We start from the raw sequence: 18,714 nt of genomic DNA, 5'->3' as shown, positions 1-18,714 counted from the left end.
TCTTACTAACTTAGACAAATTTTCAAGCGTATCAAAAGATACAAACATATATATTTTTGATGGTGAACAATATATCTTACATCTATTCGAGTGCATTTTCTATGCACAATAGCTTACAAATTAAGCGACTGTCAATTAGCTCACAATTATAATTTGTTATTTTTTATAATGTAAAATTATCTTTAAGTTTTAATACTTAAATATTTAAGAAGTCATTTATTAATAATATAAAAAAAAAATCTTTATTTTTATAGTAATATCTTATTTTATCAACTGTAGTAATAAATATGTAGGTAGATAATTCCATTAAAAAGTAACTCAATAAGCTTCTTAGAATTATTTTCATGATATAATTTATTCAAATAATTTATTTAAATAATTTATTCAAATAAATTATGTCATGAATATAATTCTAAGAAGCTTATTGAGTTACTTTTTAATGGAATTATCTACCTACATGTTTATTACTACAGTTGATAAAATAAGATATTACTATAAAAATAACGATTTTTTTTTATATTGTTAATCTCAATCTTAAATATTCAAGTATTAAAAATTAAAAATAATTTTACATTCTTGAGAATTAAAACAAATTTATATCTAAATATCTATTTAAATACATTTTTTTCTAAAATAAAGGCATATTCAGTCGATTCTCGAAAGTCTCGAAATATTGTTGCCTCTTTTCCGCGATGCTGATCAACTATCTCGATACGTGTTATGCATTATATTCATAGTATCAAGAGGCTGTCATCGCTCATCACGAGGGTTAGCAGTTTAACAGTTAGTCCACAATAAAATTAAATAAAATAATATTAATATGTTTTTAATTTGTTATAATACCTACTTTAAACTTGATTAATATTCTTGACAGTTATCAGCTGATAACTGTCAAAATTATTAATCGCGGAAAAAGTATATATTATAAGTACATATTATAACATATTATATTATTTACAACATATTATAATTAAAATAATAATATTTTGTAAGTAATATAATATATTATAATACTTTATCTGCGATTAATATTTTTGAAAAACATTTTGACATCAGCTGATAACTGTCAAAAATATTAATCGAATTTAAAGTATTAAAATATATTTTTTTAAACATATTATTTAATTTAATTTAATTTTGTTTAAACTGTCAAACTGCTAACTCTCCCAATGACAGCTTCTCGATGCTAGGAATATAACGCACAACGCGAATCGAGACAGCCAATCAGCATCGCGGAAAAGAGGCAACAATACTTGCGAGAATCGACTTAACATACCTTTTTTAGAAAGGGATACTATTATTTTAAAATTTAATTAACAAATTAACGCTTTAATCAGCTGATTTCTGTCAAAAATATTAATAAAGCATTAATTTGCTAATTAAATTTTAAAATAATAACATGTTATAAAATATAAAATAGTAATATGTTGTAAATAATGTTATAAATGCCTTATCTGCGATTAATATTTTCGACAGAAATCAGCTGATAACTATCAAAAATATTAATCGAGTTTAAAGAATTATGAAATATTATTTAAAACATATTATTATTTTAATTTGTATAACATATATTATTATTCTAAAAATTAATTAGCAAATTAGTCAAAGTCTGAACGTATGTGTTTCATCTTAAATGCAAGAAAATTTAAATATTTATTTTAGTTTTATTTTATATCTATTATAATATTTCTGATCAGATGTATCTCTTTCTCTTTTCTCTTTTTTTTATTTGAGAAATATACAGAATACTCAGAATTTAGATTACGGAGAAAGTATAGAAAAAAGAATGCAACTGAAAAAAAAATCGTCAAATATACAGAATGGATATTCATACATGATGACTCGATCTTATCTTGTTTTAAAAACAATTTTAGAATTTTTACAAGATTATATTACGTGTCTATTTCTCTTTTTCTCGACCGTAAAAAGTATTTATTAGAAGTATACAAATACAAAATACAAAAATGGATGTAATGAAATATTATTATAGATATATTAATGTATAAATTTGAAAGTGTGTAAGTAATGACTTATGCGGGTTTGTTCATTTTGCGCGTTAAATAATGCCATTGTAAAGTCAAACGAACAATTAAATATATGTATGTATAGATATGTAGACATTTGGTATTAATTCGCTATTGTTGGATTCATTAACAATATCCAGAGCGCCAACGTTGAAATCAACATCGTTTCGATGACTTTGCCGCTCGAACCTGCGAGAAAAAAAAAGAAGTAAAAACAAGTCGAAATAGAGTCTCGGGCTTCGCCGAATTAGCTTTTGTAACGATGCAATTAAGCGCAATTAACCTCTGGAACATTGCGGCTCTCCTTCTTTGCACACGCATTGACCATTCTTACACTCTAAGATATCCAGGGACTTGTCGCCTGCGTAGCAGTCGTGGTCGTCCGTACAAACGTTGTACAAGGCTGAAACAATGTGCGTTAAAAATCTCGAATGTGCGAAAAACTGCTAACTATTAATTTTTTTTTCTAGCGCTTTGATCTTTTTTTTCTTTTTTAATTTCTTTCCCTCTTTCTCTCCTTCTCTAGTATTTTGATGTATCGTTTTTCCTTCTTTCATAAGAATAATCTGTACATTACCTCGATTTGGAACGCAAGTTTTCGTCTCATTTACAAAATGATATCCCGTGTAACATTGACATTGTTCGTTGACGCACAACGCAAAGTCGAAACTCTCCTGACATATCGTCGTAATCTGACAGTGATCGCCGATCTTGGCAGGTCCTGCAATATTTTTTTTCAACTGTTTGCCGAATTCGAAATTACAATGTAATTTTCGATGTCTCTTCATTTTTGTGATTTTTCGTAATTTTTAAATCACTCACTAGGAATGCAATTCGACGAATTGCTGCTGTCTAAAAAGAAATCGTCCTTGCAGGCACACGTGCCTTGTCTGCATTCGCCATTCGCCATAGTTTGACAAGTTGTATGATCCTCGCAGCTCAGCCCAACGGCTAGAAGAATAAAAAAAGGGAAGGTTTTATTGTTCGGAAAAAGATGAAAGATAAACGTCAGCGAACGAGATATGATAAATGGATATAAAATAAGTGCGCAGATATATATTTGATAGATTAACGCAACTTATCTTGTCTAATTGTACGATTTTACGCAAAAACCTGGAGAACTTGAAAAATATGGATTATAACATAATTAATTTGTTCATAGAAGCTACTTCTCGGTGAGCTACGTGTAACGCGCTTTTTGCGTAATCACTATTTTTTTCCAATCGTCTCTTACGCGACAAAGATTTCTTAGCAAATACTCACTGGCGATGCACATCGATTTATCGGGACTCGGTGAGTAATACGGTTCGCACAAACAGTTCTGCTGCCAGCGGCAGAATGCATTCTTGATGCATTCGGCATCCCTCTCGCAGTTGTCGCCCACTTGAACATTTATAGCGTGCTCCACTAAAATGAGTAATAGTTCTAATTAGTAAAAAAAATCGATTAATCAATCAATCAATTAGTTGAAGGGAAAATAGTCACGAATTATTAAAAATGATGCGACAGAGCTTTATTTACTTTTAATACGCGATTAGCTATCAGTAAAACACACACACACAGATATATTTTGATATATTGACAAATTCCATATAACATTCTAAAAGAACTATCTAAAAGATATCTAAAAGAAGATCCAAAGATTAGAATGAAGGCTATCTGAAAAATTGAAATTTTTCTCAAGTGTATGAGAGACATCTTAAAGAATTAAAATACTTTTTAAAGATATTGAACGAGAAAGAACAACATTCAAATTATTATATAAACATGTAAAGGATTAAAAAAACTTTTTAAAAATGTTGACGAGAAAAAACAACACCCAAATTATTATATATCTTTTAAATATCTCTAAAGGACATTTGAAAAAATGAGAGTCTACATAATTAGATGTCTTTTACATCTGTTCTTTCAGACTTTTTTGTTGTATCGTCGAATGTAACGTTATCTACTACGACTGTGCTACGTCGACGTGTTTCACGTCGGAGAATATTTGCGAAGGCGATAAATTATACGAAGAGAACACTCACGAGGCTGCTGACAACGAGAATAACCGGAGAGCGCGCACAGGATGAGAGAGATGCGGACGAGAGTCGTCATTGGAGATCCAAAATTACATGCGAATGTGAAACATATCCAGGTGACTGAGCGAGATAGGGAACTCATGATACATTTCGTGCTACGACGCCCTCGTCAGATAAACGTCTTATCTCTAGGCCTATCTCTAGCGATATCTCAATTGAAAATGAATCAGAGGTTTCATTTATCGAGTGAAACGCACTCGTCGTCGGCATTAAGAGTGGCGCCCGATGATAGAGGCATTAATTTATTTTTATTCAAGGGAGAAACAAAAGAGAAATTATCTCTTATTTCCGATTTCTGCATCGATAATTTATTTTCAATTAGGTATTCGCGATGGTAAGGAAAGTAAGTTCAAACAACTGAATATTCTTCGAACCGCAATAAATTGCGGCTTATGAGGTTTATCGATTCGCCTGTTGTATCACGTTTCTCGTTATTACTATATATAAAAACACAAAATATGTCGCATCATTGATTTATCGAATTTGCGAAGGCGCATCTTACGATGAAACTGAAAACAGCAAAAAATATTCGCGTTTAATTAACATATTATTTGTATGAATTTATATAGAAGTAGAGAGTATTACTGTATATGTATAATATTATTATAATTATTATTTCCTAATTCAAGATTTTAATTAATGAAACTTCTCTTCTGACGTCAATTAAGTGAAGAAAGTATATTTTCATTGTAATAAGATACGACAATATATAGCGAGTAACACACTTTAATTTTATGTTGAAGCGATTGGCTAACAATAAGTTCATTCAACGAAATTTCGTGCCGTGGTAGCAATAATTTTGCGAATTCAATCTCATCGTATTACCATTGTGCTTTTTCATTATCATTATGGTTACTATGTGAAATGTGGCCTTACGTACTCATTCACACTCTTGCGATTCTTTACATTCATCTTTCCACAAAAGCATGCACTTATCCTATTGATAACTCGTTGAATACGATACACATCGAATGCATTCTGCTAAAATGCGAAAATTACGAGGAAATAAAGTATGATAAATAAATACTTTGACATATTGCATACTTAGAATTTCTATAACAATACATAATATGTATATATATATATATGTATGTCTAAAAAAAATATATATATATGATGTCCCAAAACCTACAAATTTCCTTTTAAGAACGGATTCTCTGGTCATTTGAAGACGATTTTTATAATATAAATATTTGTTATATAATAATTATTAATTTTAATTAGCAACATATGACAATTGCGAGGCGTAAAAACTTATAGTTTCATTAAAATCTAGTTTCGTCTGGTTTTCGAGTTATAAGAATTAAAATTGATTAAAGGAAAAGAACTGAGAATGATGAAGTAAGCGAATGAATAAACACGTATAACGTAATACACTGATATGCATAAGTGAATAAATGAACATAAAAGAAATGAATAAATATGTCGAGAAAGAGTTAAATTGTGATTATTAAAAATGATAAAATAACGAATAGAAATAGAACAAATTCTTCGCAAAATATGAATAGAGAAATATATTCGTACGTGCTTAAAATTAAACTATCTGCTTCTACAAAGCATTAATAATTATAAAATTTTGTACGATTAATAATTGAATAATTTGAAATGCAAAGCGTTTATTTGCATAAACATACAGATATGCTTCCGCTTTGTATTTTTACTTGAAAACAATTGTTTCTAGCTTCTTGTAAAAATACGACTTAATAAATCAGCAGGATAGTTAAAGTCGCGTATCGTAATAAAAAGAAATTACATGCCGGATAAAGGCAGATGCTATAAAACGACGCAATTGTATAACAACAGTCTATGATGTCAGAAGTTTAAATAATACAATGGTATTTTTATGTAAAGGCCGATCACTGGACGTTTCAAAGTCGGGAGAAAATTAGTGACATCGTAGTGGGGACAATGCAGAGATAGAGTCAGAGAGGGACGCGAACCTACAGAATGTGTGTTTGCGAGGATGGTTGCGGGGTTGAGAGACAACAATCGAGACGAGAAGGCCTTCGGCGTTTCGGTTTCGCGTTCGCCAGTCGCGCGCGAAGGCTCGAACATAAGCTGATCGCGGATCGATGATCCACGTCTGACAGTCCAGCCGAAGATAAACTGATTGTGAGCTAAGGACTCGCGGTGAGAGCAAAGACGTATCATAATGATATCGATCTCAATCAGAAGAGGGAAGAATCCATTCGGCATGAGAACGTACGAAGCCTTAATAATTGTAAGCACGATTATGCTGATGATTGGTCTCATCAATGCGGATAAAATCATACACTACAAAATCGGTGAGTTTGAGTGAATCATTTTCAATCACATCGATTAATTCGCTCTGCTAATGTTAATTAAGTTTGAGCACGTTTCTTAAGATTTCTCGCGTTCACGCTTGGTATGTAATTATGTGGAATGATAAATTAAATAACATTTGCGCTGCCATGTAAACATCGCGTTGTAACGTCCAAAGTGACCTCTTCTTTCGAGAGAGAGATCTCATGGAATTTATCTCTCTTTGTCTCTTTTTTTCTATATTTAGATGTCGTACGTAGAATATACTTTGTAATGTATTATAAATGTAACTAATTAGTTGAGAATTACGATATTAGAACAATAATTTAGAATGTTTCTATATGTAATTTAAAAAGAAACTGTATTATGTTAAGTCTCCTTTGACTTTGATTTCTTTATCTAAGGAAAAAGCGACTTCGAATTGACTAACGGATTTTGAAAATTAAATCTGAGATACTTCAAATATATATATATAATTCTTAGTCATCTGTAACATTTGAATCATTCGAGCATGATACTTGATATGTTTAACGGTTGTGATTTACGACACGTGAATCATAATAACATAGTACTTTCTTATACATATATAAAGCTTCTGCTCATCTCGCCGTCAAGAATGTTTACCTTTCCAATGGCACATTCCCTTATATTAATTAAGTAAAACGTAGTCGTCAAATAAATCACTTGTTTCCTCTACACACAGGTAGCTACTAATTATACTTTTCGAGACTTTTTAATATGTCGCAGAATAATATATTATTGTCACATGTTAATTAAATTTATATCCATCACATCGCGCTCTATCACGACATGTACACATTATAATTATTAGCACAATCGTTTATTATAATATTGACAAGTGTCTTTAAAATTAATTATTTCGTACTTGACAACACTTGTAGAATATTCAGACAAATATTTTTCTTGTATCGAATGCTTAAGACGATGTTATTTATCTTTGCTGCCGGAAGTCTCTCTTGACTTCTTCAAGTTTGCGATCGCGTAAGTTTCGCATATTTCAGATAAATTATATAATTTTAAATATATCCCTGATTAAACTGTTGTCGTTTGCGAGCTTTATGAACAAATCACGCGGAGCAATTAACATGTATCCCTTTCTAGAAACGCGTATTGTTTATCAAATCGGAAAATATAAACTGGCTAAGAATATCCACATTGTGCTTTGTTTGTGATAATTTTCCTAATAAAACGAAGAATATAATAATTGACAACCTGATGGGAGCTTTATCTTATCCTCGAAAAATTTCCTCGTTTATGACGCACGTCCTTTCTGAAACGATCCGGTTGCAGACACGCCTATCCCGTGCGGAAACACGTCAGATTGTAGGAGCATGTTGACACTTCCGAGAGATGCTTTTTGCAAGGATGGATATTGCATGTGTCCGAAAGAAGATAACGGAATTAAAGTCTGTTCCAGCATTAATGCCTTCATGCACGAGGTTAAAGTGCCAGGTGATATATAATTGGCACAATTTAAATATGTATATTTTACATATATTAATGTTTTCGCGCTTTAAATTTTTTTACTGAACTCTCCGACTAAATAAACGATTGTGCAAATAATAAATAAAATATTTTCTTTTAGGTCCGCTGGTCTATCGAACGTGCAAACACGATCAGGATTGTAAATTCGAGGGTGGATTTTGCAATAATACTATTAGTCAGTGCGATTGCATAAAGGATTATGTGTCTTCGAAGAATAAGCAGCATTGTGTCAAAAGTAAGTGTAGAAGAATAGCACAAAAATATTTTGGAAACAAAAAAATAAAATAAAGATAAGAATATCTGAAAACTTTTTCATTGTACAAACTTTCGTATATCTTGATATTAAGCCCGCTTTAAACAAGCTATATTTCATGACAGAAAATTTTATTTATAATAAAAATATTTGTGAACAATTAGAATATATAAATCTACAAAATTATTCATATTAGAATACACACATATATCTATATTAAAATACACTGCACATAAAATTGTAAATAGAACTTTATCTTGAATTCTGTCGCGCATTAAAGACTGTCTAAAGTAGACTTTATTTGCTCTTATACACATTGACATATTATTGATTTATATTGATTTTTTAAATATATAGGAGCTCATTCGATCGACGCTTTTTGCACAGATGAAAATCAGTGTTTAGCATTTCTGGCAAATACTACTTGTGAAAATAACAACTGCATTTGCATATCTGGTTACCATTACGTAGTTAATGCATGTTGGAGAATGGCTGGTAAGTGTGCTATTATTACTAATTATTATTATTATTATATAATTATATATTATACAGAAAGGGACAGTATAAAAATTATGATTTTTTTTTTATGATCCGGGACTTTAGCAATAGTTAATTTTTCGCATCTTTCCAATTACGTCAAGCATTCGTTCACAGTGCGACGTAATTAAAAGACGTAGAGAGATTCTCTATGAATTTTTCTTCTGATATAATTATATTCGCAGAATACAAGCAACCTTGCACGAAAAATCAGGAATGCTCGCACATTGAGGGCGTGATCTGTACGGATAATATGAAATGCGAATGCGCGGTCGGAATGGTTCTGAATTCGGATGGCAAGAGATGTCTGATAGCCGCGGAAAAGATTTGGAGCGAATGCACGGAGTCGGTCCAGTGCACGGCGACGTTCGAGCATTCGTTGTGTCTCGACAATACATGCCAGTGTGAATCGGATTATCATTACGAGCACGATTTAGCGAGGTGTTTTCCCAACAAAGGTAATCATAAATTCGATTCGATTCGATTGATGAACTTGAAAAAATAAAAATATATTGTATGTAGAATGAATGATATATAAAATAATATGAAAATGCCAATGAATCGTTCATATTATTTTACAGCGATCGACGACGATTGCGCAAACAATTACGAGTGTTATCAGGCCGAGGATTACGAGGAGAACAATCCGCCGATCAAGTCTATGCTGTGCGAGACTAATAGATGCACGTGCGCCGAAAATTATGTCAGGCAAGACAACAAATGCGTCAGCGCCGGTGAGTGAGTGATACATCTCTTTAATGTATCCTATGCAAGATGAAAATTAATTATTAATTGGCTTATTAATTAAAATTTATTTAGAGGAGAATTTGCTTTGATTTTATTCGTTTGCAATTTTTATTTGCAGGTTCGTTGTCGTTTGAGACATCAATAATTGTCTTTGTGATAACGCTACTTTGCGGCACTTTATTCTTATAAAATGCTATTAGCCGCAAAATACAATTTCCCCGCAAGAAACACGCGATATCGTTTGCAAGTCAACAAACTTTTGATATAACATTAAGTATATTTATAAAAAAGATTCAAGGGGAAACAAAATACATTGGCGAAATGCAAATAGAAGTGCTATTGTGCGTATGGAAAATATTTTCGCGTTCTTTACGCAAGGGTTGCAATTATTTGTATTATTGTAAGAACTCTGAGGAGAGTTCCCCGCAAATTTCTCACAAATAATAGAAATATTGCTTTAACGTGCGCGAAATTTGGGTGTACACTACCTCCACTACAATGCCTCACAAATCAAGATGCATGCGATTGCATGAATTTCCTATATAAATTTGTATGCGTGTTCGTAGGACTGTTGCGGTAACAGTTCAAGAGTGAGAAAGAAAGATAAAAAAATAATGAGATCAATACACATGATGTCGCTCTTTCGATAAGAGATTAAGAATCATATTACATATTGGATTTGAATGATTGTATTTGTAGCGAGTTGTGATATTTTTTTAGAATATAGTAATATATTTATATTTATAAATCACGATTTTTCTTTAAGCGTATATATAATATAAAAATCAGCCGTTTACTATGATTGCTTCTATTTTCACGTTAAACCCAAAGGCTTTATTTTTCAAAATAATTATGGAAAAACCAGGTGTGTAAGAGAAAATGACGTGAAAATGGAATTGCAATATTAAACGTCGTTGTGTAATTGCGTAGCAAAACTCACAGCGAAGGCGACAGCTTCAGCTAGCCGGCTATAGCTGCGCGTTTTAAAGCCTTCCACTCTCGCGTGCATTTAATTAACGCGGTTATTAAAATGCAGATGCTGACAGTACAGCTTTACAGCGCTTCTTGTTGCCTCTTAAATTGCATAAAATTCACGAGCGTGTGTAAGAAAGCTCCTAACTGCTTGACATCTTAATTTTTGTCCGCTCTTTTGAACTCGAGTCACATAGATATATCCGATATCTCGATAATTTTTTACTACATTAGTTTTGCTCTTATTAAAAATTAAAAAAATATTAATAATCAAAATGAACGTTAAAAATTCTTTCATTCTATCCCTTTTTTTTCAATGTATAATATATTTCATGATGTATAAGTATGTATCTCTATGGCTTGGCTCTAAAATGTCAAATGTCAGATTTTCGTACGGAATAGATTATATATCGCACATTATATAAGTTTCGTTTATACACATAATACACAAGTAATATAAATTGTGCATCACGAAGATCCGGTATTAGCTATTTTAGAATCAAACGATAAATGTGAATTTTGAAGATTGTGGATTTTCTTTTGTAAAGTTTATCCAATAGATATATCGAGTTATTATTTGAATGAGAATATCTTCAATGAAATTCACTGAGTGAAATTTCTCTTACATCAATAAATATTTTATTAAAAAATTATTAAATATCTTTGTATTTTTATTATATAGCACGCTCGATTTTTTGGATGCATTAAAAAATATTTCTGTATATTTTTTATATGAATCTTTTCTATATAAATCTCGTTTTTCTTTTCTTTTATTCAAATAAATGGCCAATATCATCAAGCACAATTATATCATGAAACTATAAAATTGATAAGCTCGGAATTCTATAATTACCAATGCAATTGTAAAATTCCATCACTTTTACTACAGCATAAAATATATATTTGTCATGTGTCCTGCATTATCTTTAACTTATAATTTTACTGTTTAGAAATATTCAAATCACATATTTCCCATAGAAAATTCGAACAAAGAGACAACCTTAACAATTCGTAATTATTATTCTCACAGCGTGTATTTTGGCTAAAAAAACGTAATAATAGAATAACGCGTTAAAAGAAAATTTCCTGCGAAAGACATCTACGTACCTTTATTTGTCTCTTTATTGTACAATGCCATCCATTGAGGAAAGGTCCAATTCTTCTAGCTTCACTGTCATCACACATGGGTCTTCATTCAATCACTGAAAAGATATAAATAAGAGTTATTCCCTAGTTAAAAGACAGAAGTTAAAAGACGCGATTAAGCTACTGCGTGCGATAAGAGTCTCTAGAACGATCGCATCTGAAGGAGAATCCGCTCGAATCCGACGAACTTTCTTTGTGAGTTTTTTCTGCCTGGAATATAAGGAACAAAATCTTCAAGAAATGGCGGGAGAGCTGAGGAGTCTTTCAGTGAGGGAGCTGCGGATCGTTGTATTGTCAATCGCGCTTTGCCTCGCTGTACAGATCGCAGTCACTGTCGCGCACGGCCAGCGCAAGCATCTGTCTCGTCGACGTGAGTGTAAAATAAAATTCAAGTGCACAACACACGAGGTATTTTGCGAGTAAGCGAGTTCGAAAGAAAATATCGATATTTTTGACGCAAAATTAAAATTGATTAAAGAAAAAAAGCCGCGGCTTTTCGTAAAATAAACGTGATTGAAAAATATTGAAAATAGGGCATTTAAAAAAATTTAAAGAGATTAAAAATGTTATTTAAGAGCGATATAAAATTATTATGAAACTTAAAAATCGATTGAATGATATACGGAAAATATGGAGATATCGCGAATCAAAAGAGAATGTGCAGCTGAGAGTTCTTTAGCAAGAACATAATTAAATTATGTTTTGATGCACAATGAGTATTAATAATACAATGGTGCTGAGTGTATAAACTGAGTAAAATGCTAAATATTGAAAGACATTTTCAGTGAAAATTATGCAGATTAAAATTAAAATCGCAATCACACACACACACGATTCTAAAGAGTATGTGCGAGCTTGAAGAATTTATTGTGACGAGCGTCATTTCAACATTTTCAAAATTAATAAAATTAATGTAACGTTACGTTTGTTAACGTTAACAAATGTAATAACAAATGTAAAATGTAAATCAAGAATAGTGTTTCATCGTATTATAATCGAATTATAATTCAAGTTATTATTTTATAGTAGTAAAGTGTCATAAAATTATCTCGTAATCATTAATCGGTGTGGTAAAAAAGAGAGTGTCCTAATAAAATGTTCAATATCTAGTCCTAGTTTCCGAATCGATATTGGAGTTGTTTGCGTTATGTAACTCTATAGAAACGCGTGAAAATAATATTCAATATCGCTTTAATTTAAAAAGGCATCGAATTGCGATCACGTGTGTTATCCAATTACAGATCATCGATAGATCGATTTAATTGACGAAACAAATATATAATCGCGCATTTCGTCACGTTAAATTTGATGATCACAAGCACGTCGCGGAATGTTTTAAGGATAGCATTTTTATGACCCAGTAATTTCTTTCTCTCCTTCGTGGGGAATCGCGAAGATCGTGGCGAGTCACGGAGACCGGATCTACGCTCCTGGTTCTCACAGTTAGGTGAATGTCGAGTAGAGAATACGCGATCATAATTAAAGAACAAAGGGGCCCCGTTTCCTTCGCTCGTCTGTTATTCCGATTTAACAATGCGTTTTGGACGCGAGAGGGATTACAACATTTTAAATCCTCGACAAAAGATTACAGTTGCACAAACTTCTCTCGTTCTGTGCAAATAACGCGTTTTATCACTTATTCAAACGACATTATAATTACACATTCATTAACATCACCATTAAAATTCATTATCATGATTACCACATTTAATTGCAATTTGTGTGAAGCATGTTCCTTTGAAGACAATCACTTTATTTAATCGAGAAGTCTCGTGTCGTTTGCGTGTTTAACGAGCGGGAATAAGGGGATTCGACAGATACACAATTCGGGTTTGATTAGCTTTCCCTAAATACGGCACTGTAAATCGACACACAACAATGGCTTCTGCTGTTATAGTGTTGCGCAACATAAACTGAAACTATAGAAAGGGCGCTAAACTCGTTTGTATGTGTGTATGTGTGTTCGCCACGATCGACCTTCGAGCATTTACGGGATCGTTGTTGAAATCCAAAGCGGGAAACTTCGCCCACGATTTTATGACTGGGACTCACACAACGGTGTTTAAATCGCCGCTCGATGCCACAATGGTTCATTGTTTGAAAAAAAAAGAATCAATTAGCATAGTAAGTCGAAATAGTCTTAGCGACAGAACAAGATATAGATTTTGAAAATTAAATATATCGCACGCGCATAAATTTATACATACATATATATATATATATATAAATTGTACATTATTCCTAGAAGATTAAAAAATCTTAGATTTTTAAATCTGTATCGCGAAGAGATGTCATCTTATATAGACGTAATTTACATGCTCTAACATTATGTATTAGGATGCCGTTATTAGAGGATGCTATTTGATTAGATGCTATTTTAACTCGGAAGTCGAACGGGATCGCAAGATTGCATTAGAACGGTTTAGCATCTGTTACTCGTCGATGACAAGTCAGCGCATAAAATTATTCGTAATGATTTCCGCCTATGAATGCGCAAATATTTGCACATATTTTTTTTCAATCGGAGTCAATTCTCTACGGGGTGCGTGTTCAACTGCAACTTCCTGTCGAGAAATCGACGAAACAAGGCGATTCTATAGCGACGAGCTCGCTCACGCGCGATCATTTGTGAACTAGAACGTCTTAAATTAGGCTTGTGCGTGTGACTAGAGAAAGAAAGAATCAGAGTACAATAAAATTAAAAAATATCGTGCTCTTTAATTTAAACTTGAAATAGGCGTACTTCTTTGATTGTGATGAAAGAAAGATCTCTTGCGGAAATTTAATCGAGTCGTCGTTCGTAGAGACGAGATATCGATGAAATGAACTTGAATTCGATATCAAAAACAATTAATTTTTTGTTCCTATATTAATTCTTTTATCATCTTGATAAAAATCTCAAAAAGTACACCGAGAGAAATTTCTCTTAGAATTTATCTGAAAATCATGGTAATTGTGAGACAATATGGTATGGAAAGAATTTTATGAGAATTTTTCTGATTAATATTTATCACAATAAAATATAAAACATGTTTGATTAATTTTACTAAACTGCATAGTGATATGAAATATTAATCAGAGAAATTCTCATAAAATTCTTTCCATACCATATTATCCCACGATTACCATGATTTTCAGGGTAAATTCTAAGAGAAAATTCTCTCTGTGTACTTGAACAAGTTCACGAACGAATAGAGAGCGAAAAACTTATTAAAAAATTAATTTATTGCGAGTTAAAATTGGGATCTCGTAATTTTTGTCGAATATGCTTATAATATGCTAATAAGTATGATGATTCAGACAAAATTCCCAGATTGATTCATCCAAGATCGACTAAACGATTAAGTATTTCTTTCTTTTTTATTCACCTCGATGTCTCGCCTCGAACAGACGAAGAAGTGATCGGACACACAGGCGGATACACAGGCATAGAGGATGATTATGCGGGATACGCCTCGATGATATCCGTTCGAGGGTGTAGCTTGTTTTCTGCCTATATTGCGATTGCGCAATGTATAGCATCGAGCATCAAGAGGAAACAATGAGAACATCGTCGTAGAGCTAAACGGGGCCCCGCTGCTCGATCGTGACGTGGCGGCCTTCGAGCGATCGGATCGGATCGTCCCGTGACGGGGACCGAAAATGACAATAAGTCGACCGGCGGTTTTGGTGATGAAACGTTCCGGACGCGGCGCTTGTCCGCCGTCATCGCGAGGATGACGAAGACGTGGACGGTAAGCGGCTTCACGGGGCTCCTCGTCCTCGTACCCGTTACCGTCTGCGCGACGATCACCTACGTCAACAGCAACGAGGACCCGTCGCGATGCAACGATCGCAGTAATAGTAATCGCAGTAGCAATAGTAAGCAAAATTTACAATTTAAATAACAATTGTATAGCTGTCGCAATCAACGATTTCGTGATTGAGGTTTCATTATACGCTCGCGAATTAACAATGAAAGGGACAAATTGAAACGACATATGTAACATATGTAACGAGAAGATCTTTCCCTCCCACGCATTCTTCATGGCTTAATTGAGGGACATTTAATGTGTCACAATCAATTTGATCGGTGAATATATAAAATTACTAGCATCTCTTTCTTTATTTCTTCACATTTCAATTTCATTGAAAATTTACGTAGGGACATAGATTTTAATAATTATAAAAAGATTTTTTTTGTTAGTATTATAAAGTGAAATAATAAATATCGCGTTATGGAAGCAAAATAAATATTTTTCAGAAACTTTCTCACTGTGTAAATACGATGTCGACTGTATCGCGAATGCATTTTGCCAGAACCAACAAACCTGCTCGTGCAAAGAAAATCACATCGAGTTCAGGATTAACAACAACTACAGATGTTTAAAAGGTACTTGTTCGAATTAATTAATTATACATTAACAATTATATATGGCAATTTTCTATATCGCGTATAAAAAATAATATTAAAAAAATTAAAGTTGAGATAAACAGTGTTCTAAATTTTAAATCTAATTACTTAAATATTCGGAAGCGATGTCATCGACCTCGAGAAACGAGAGATCCCGCGGAGATACTCGTCCATCCCTATTCCTTTCTCACGATCCCGTCTCACCCGGAGCGTGTCGTTCGTTGTGCTCGTTGAGCCGACAGAGATCACGAATAATTTCTATGAATGAGTCAGAACGGCGTAAATCCGTCCCTAGATACTGCCCTTTCGACGTGCAATAAAACGTGCAATTTAATTTAAATTAAATCCATTGAAATCTAAATTAAAAATTCCAGATCGTTAAAATTAACATCGCGAATTGCGAAACCTCTACAGGTATTTCGTCGACGAATAACCCCTGAGATTTGCGCTCTCGAAATTATCTCTAAACTTTATGCTCGTCGAATATCGAACTAGGTTCCCGAGACGTAAATAAGAAGGCTATGCATTTTTAAACTTTTATCAATATAAGAAATTTTGATAACGAGTACGGATGTAACGCGAAACTATGTAAATTTATGAACGGATACCCATGGGAAAAATGTTAATTATTTCGACAGTGGCTACTCGTATCGGTGATCCCTGCGAGGAAGACATCCAGTGTGAGTTTACATTTACATCGCAATCGGAATGTCGAGAAGGCACTTGTCAATGCGCCCACGATTCTCACTTCACGGATGGAAGGTGTTACGAGTCCATCGGTGAGTGTTGCTTTCCTGAGAAACGTCTCAAGTCGGACCCCCCTTCATTATGCATATTTATGGGAAAAATAAATATCCCGAGATAATAGGGTAGAGGAGACAACAATGGGGAAAAGTTTATTCAATGTGCAAGCGGAGAAGAACTATATGAATAATTATTATTCTAAATAATATATGGCTTCTCTTTTTTCTACTGTTAGCGATAATTTTATTACACGTGAAGCGCCTATTTATTTGTGTGATTTATCTGTGTATCTTTTATGATAAATAGAATTGATTAAAATAAATTAAAATAAATATGCATAATGAATATAGGTATATAGTTGATCGATATTCGAGTAATAAAAAATATCGTCTTCTATTCGATCGTAGGTTTGGGAAAACGTTGCCGATCGAATCGCAATTGCTACATCAGGAATACCTTTTGCGAGTACGGTTTCTGCACTTGCGGTTTGCGTCATCACGCGAATCCTGACAACACCGGCTGTCTACCGAGCGCTAGTAAGTATCATAATTCAATCGATATAAACTATAAATCCAACTTTTTACGAGATCAATCCTTCAAGCTTGTCAAACCGCACTCGCGCCTGCCTTTTATTCCTTAACGACGACACGCAAAATAAAATAAAATACATACAATATAGAACGAAAAATGGCTGAACTACTATTTGTAAAAAGCATATATGTGAGATCTGGAATTACATACCTAATATATCTTTTTTTTAGAATTAGATGAATACTGCAACAGCGACGATGAATGCATCGTGGAGAATTCGAAGTGTATGCACAACAGATGCGACTGCAAAGTGGACTACGTCCTGGCCGAGGGTGGTCGACAGTGTCTGAAAGCCGCTTCCTGGATCGGCGAGGAATGCGAGCAGCAGTCCCAGTGCCAGATGATCTTGAAGCATAGCCGATGCGTAAACGGGACGTGCGATTGCGTCACTGGCTCTCATAGACGTGGTCGTCGATGTTACGTCGATGTCGGTGAGTATATTCGTTCTAAACACGATGACTCGATCACTTCGATTTACCTTTATTTGAAGCGAAACAAATCACAGATCTTGATATATCTTCCATGCAAGATGAATAAAGTTTAAAATTATAATTATGATTACATCCGAAGAAAAAAATATATTTGCAAGTTTTATCATTCGGACCTATTTTATACTAATGCATGAAAAATTTGGCAATTTTAGAACTGGGCGGTCGTTGCGAGACTCATCATCATTGTATCACCGGAAGTTTGAGGGACTCCAATTCGACGTGGAAATCGAAAGTGGACTGTGTTGACGGTTCGTAATCGCTTGTTAAATACGCGGTTTAATCGCGATTTATTATGCGACAACGTTAAATAAACACGGTTTCATTTGCAGGTTTCTGCACTTGTACCGATGGTTATACATTAATGGAGGAGCTGCAGGACTGCGTTCAATTCAGCGATAACGGTATCTACTTTATTATTAAAATTTTGAGTCAACACCGCCTCAAGTTAATTTGATTTATTTTATCAATTTAATTATTAATGTTAAAATTAAATTACTTTGACTCTTCTTATTTTTTTCAAGGTGCAACAAGATGGCAAGCGTATGGAATACTCTCCATCATCTATATCGTGAAATTCTTTGTATGCTAAAAATATGATGGATAATGATCTGTGTCCGGCAGCGCTTTCCATAAATCTATAAACTCATCGATTTATTAACTTAGCATATTTTAATATATATGTATAGTCGTAGAGCTTTAATAATTTATCTTAAACGTATGTGCATCGCTGTATTTATTTAAATTGTGCTTGCCTAAGGTAAATCGATATTTTAATTAGCAGTTCAACTATAAGCAGCCAAAGAGAATCAGCGTGTTTTCTTCAAGTTGAGAAAACAGCAAATCTGTTATTAACGACACTGTTCTTTTTATTTCCGACGTAACTGAATAATATTGTAGTCATTGACGTCATCCCTACACATGTAAATTAAACGTATAATAATTATAC

General features: G+C 33.2%; 3 protein-coding genes across 7 annotated transcripts; 2 read left to right on the top strand and 1 right to left on the bottom strand.

Moving 5' to 3' along the window:
* Nucleotides 1–1,613: 1,613 nt before the first annotated feature.
* On the bottom strand, nt 1,614–4,225 carry LOC145933333 (prion-like-(Q/N-rich) domain-bearing protein 25). The gene is made up of 6 exons (XM_083032941.1): nt 4,052–4,225; nt 3,288–3,431; nt 2,847–2,975; nt 2,602–2,745; nt 2,308–2,427; nt 1,614–2,213 (listed from the first exon to the last, which is right to left on the bottom strand). Exons 1-6 carry the CDS (start codon nt 4,185–4,187, stop codon nt 2,128–2,130), a joined length of 759 nt encoding a protein of 252 aa, XP_082889067.1. The 5' UTR covers nt 4,188–4,225; the 3' UTR covers nt 1,614–2,127.
* Nucleotides 4,226–6,062: 1,837 nt separating this feature from the next.
* LOC145933324 (uncharacterized) lies at nt 6,063–10,179 on the top strand. 2 transcript variants are annotated; one of them, XM_083032919.1, is made up of 7 exons: nt 6,066–6,390; nt 7,700–7,861; nt 7,995–8,129; nt 8,505–8,642; nt 8,870–9,142; nt 9,266–9,418; nt 9,550–10,179. In XM_083032919.1, the coding sequence occupies exons 1-7, from the start codon at nt 6,258–6,260 to the stop codon at nt 9,618–9,620; spliced, it is 1,065 nt and encodes a 354-aa protein (XP_082889045.1). In that variant the 5' UTR covers nt 6,066–6,257; the 3' UTR covers nt 9,621–10,179. The 2 variants fall into 2 exon arrangements, with proteins under 2 accessions (XP_082889055.1, XP_082889045.1); XM_083032929.1 differs by lacking the exon at nt 7,700–7,861 and having other exon boundaries at nt 6,063–6,390.
* Nucleotides 10,180–11,800: 1,621 nt separating this feature from the next.
* LOC145933302 (uncharacterized) lies at nt 11,801–18,699 on the top strand. Of its 4 annotated transcripts, none has more exons than XM_083032900.1 (9): nt 11,801–11,919; nt 14,940–15,410; nt 15,793–15,921; nt 16,581–16,721; nt 17,094–17,222; nt 17,448–17,708; nt 17,921–18,016; nt 18,098–18,169; nt 18,290–18,699. In XM_083032900.1, exons 2-9 carry the CDS (start codon nt 15,266–15,268, stop codon nt 18,355–18,357), a joined length of 1,041 nt encoding a protein of 346 aa, XP_082889026.1. In that variant the 5' UTR covers nt 11,801–11,919; nt 14,940–15,265; the 3' UTR covers nt 18,358–18,699. The 4 variants fall into 4 exon arrangements, with proteins under 4 accessions (XP_082889026.1, XP_082889012.1, XP_082889021.1 ...); XM_083032886.1 differs by having other exon boundaries at nt 11,857–11,957; XM_083032895.1 differs by having other exon boundaries at nt 11,874–11,968.
* The last annotated feature ends 15 nt before the right edge of the window (nt 18,700–18,714 follow it).

Source organism: Prenolepis imparis, unplaced genomic scaffold (assembly GCF_030444845.1).
Source record: "Prenolepis imparis isolate NDT839.2.m4 unplaced genomic scaffold, iyPreImpa1.0 SCAF_1, whole genome shotgun sequence".
NCBI lineage: Eukaryota > Metazoa > Arthropoda > Insecta > Hymenoptera > Formicidae > Prenolepis > Prenolepis imparis.
Note: the sequence above shows the minus strand (reverse complement) of the source record. Positions and strands in the feature narration are given on the sequence as shown.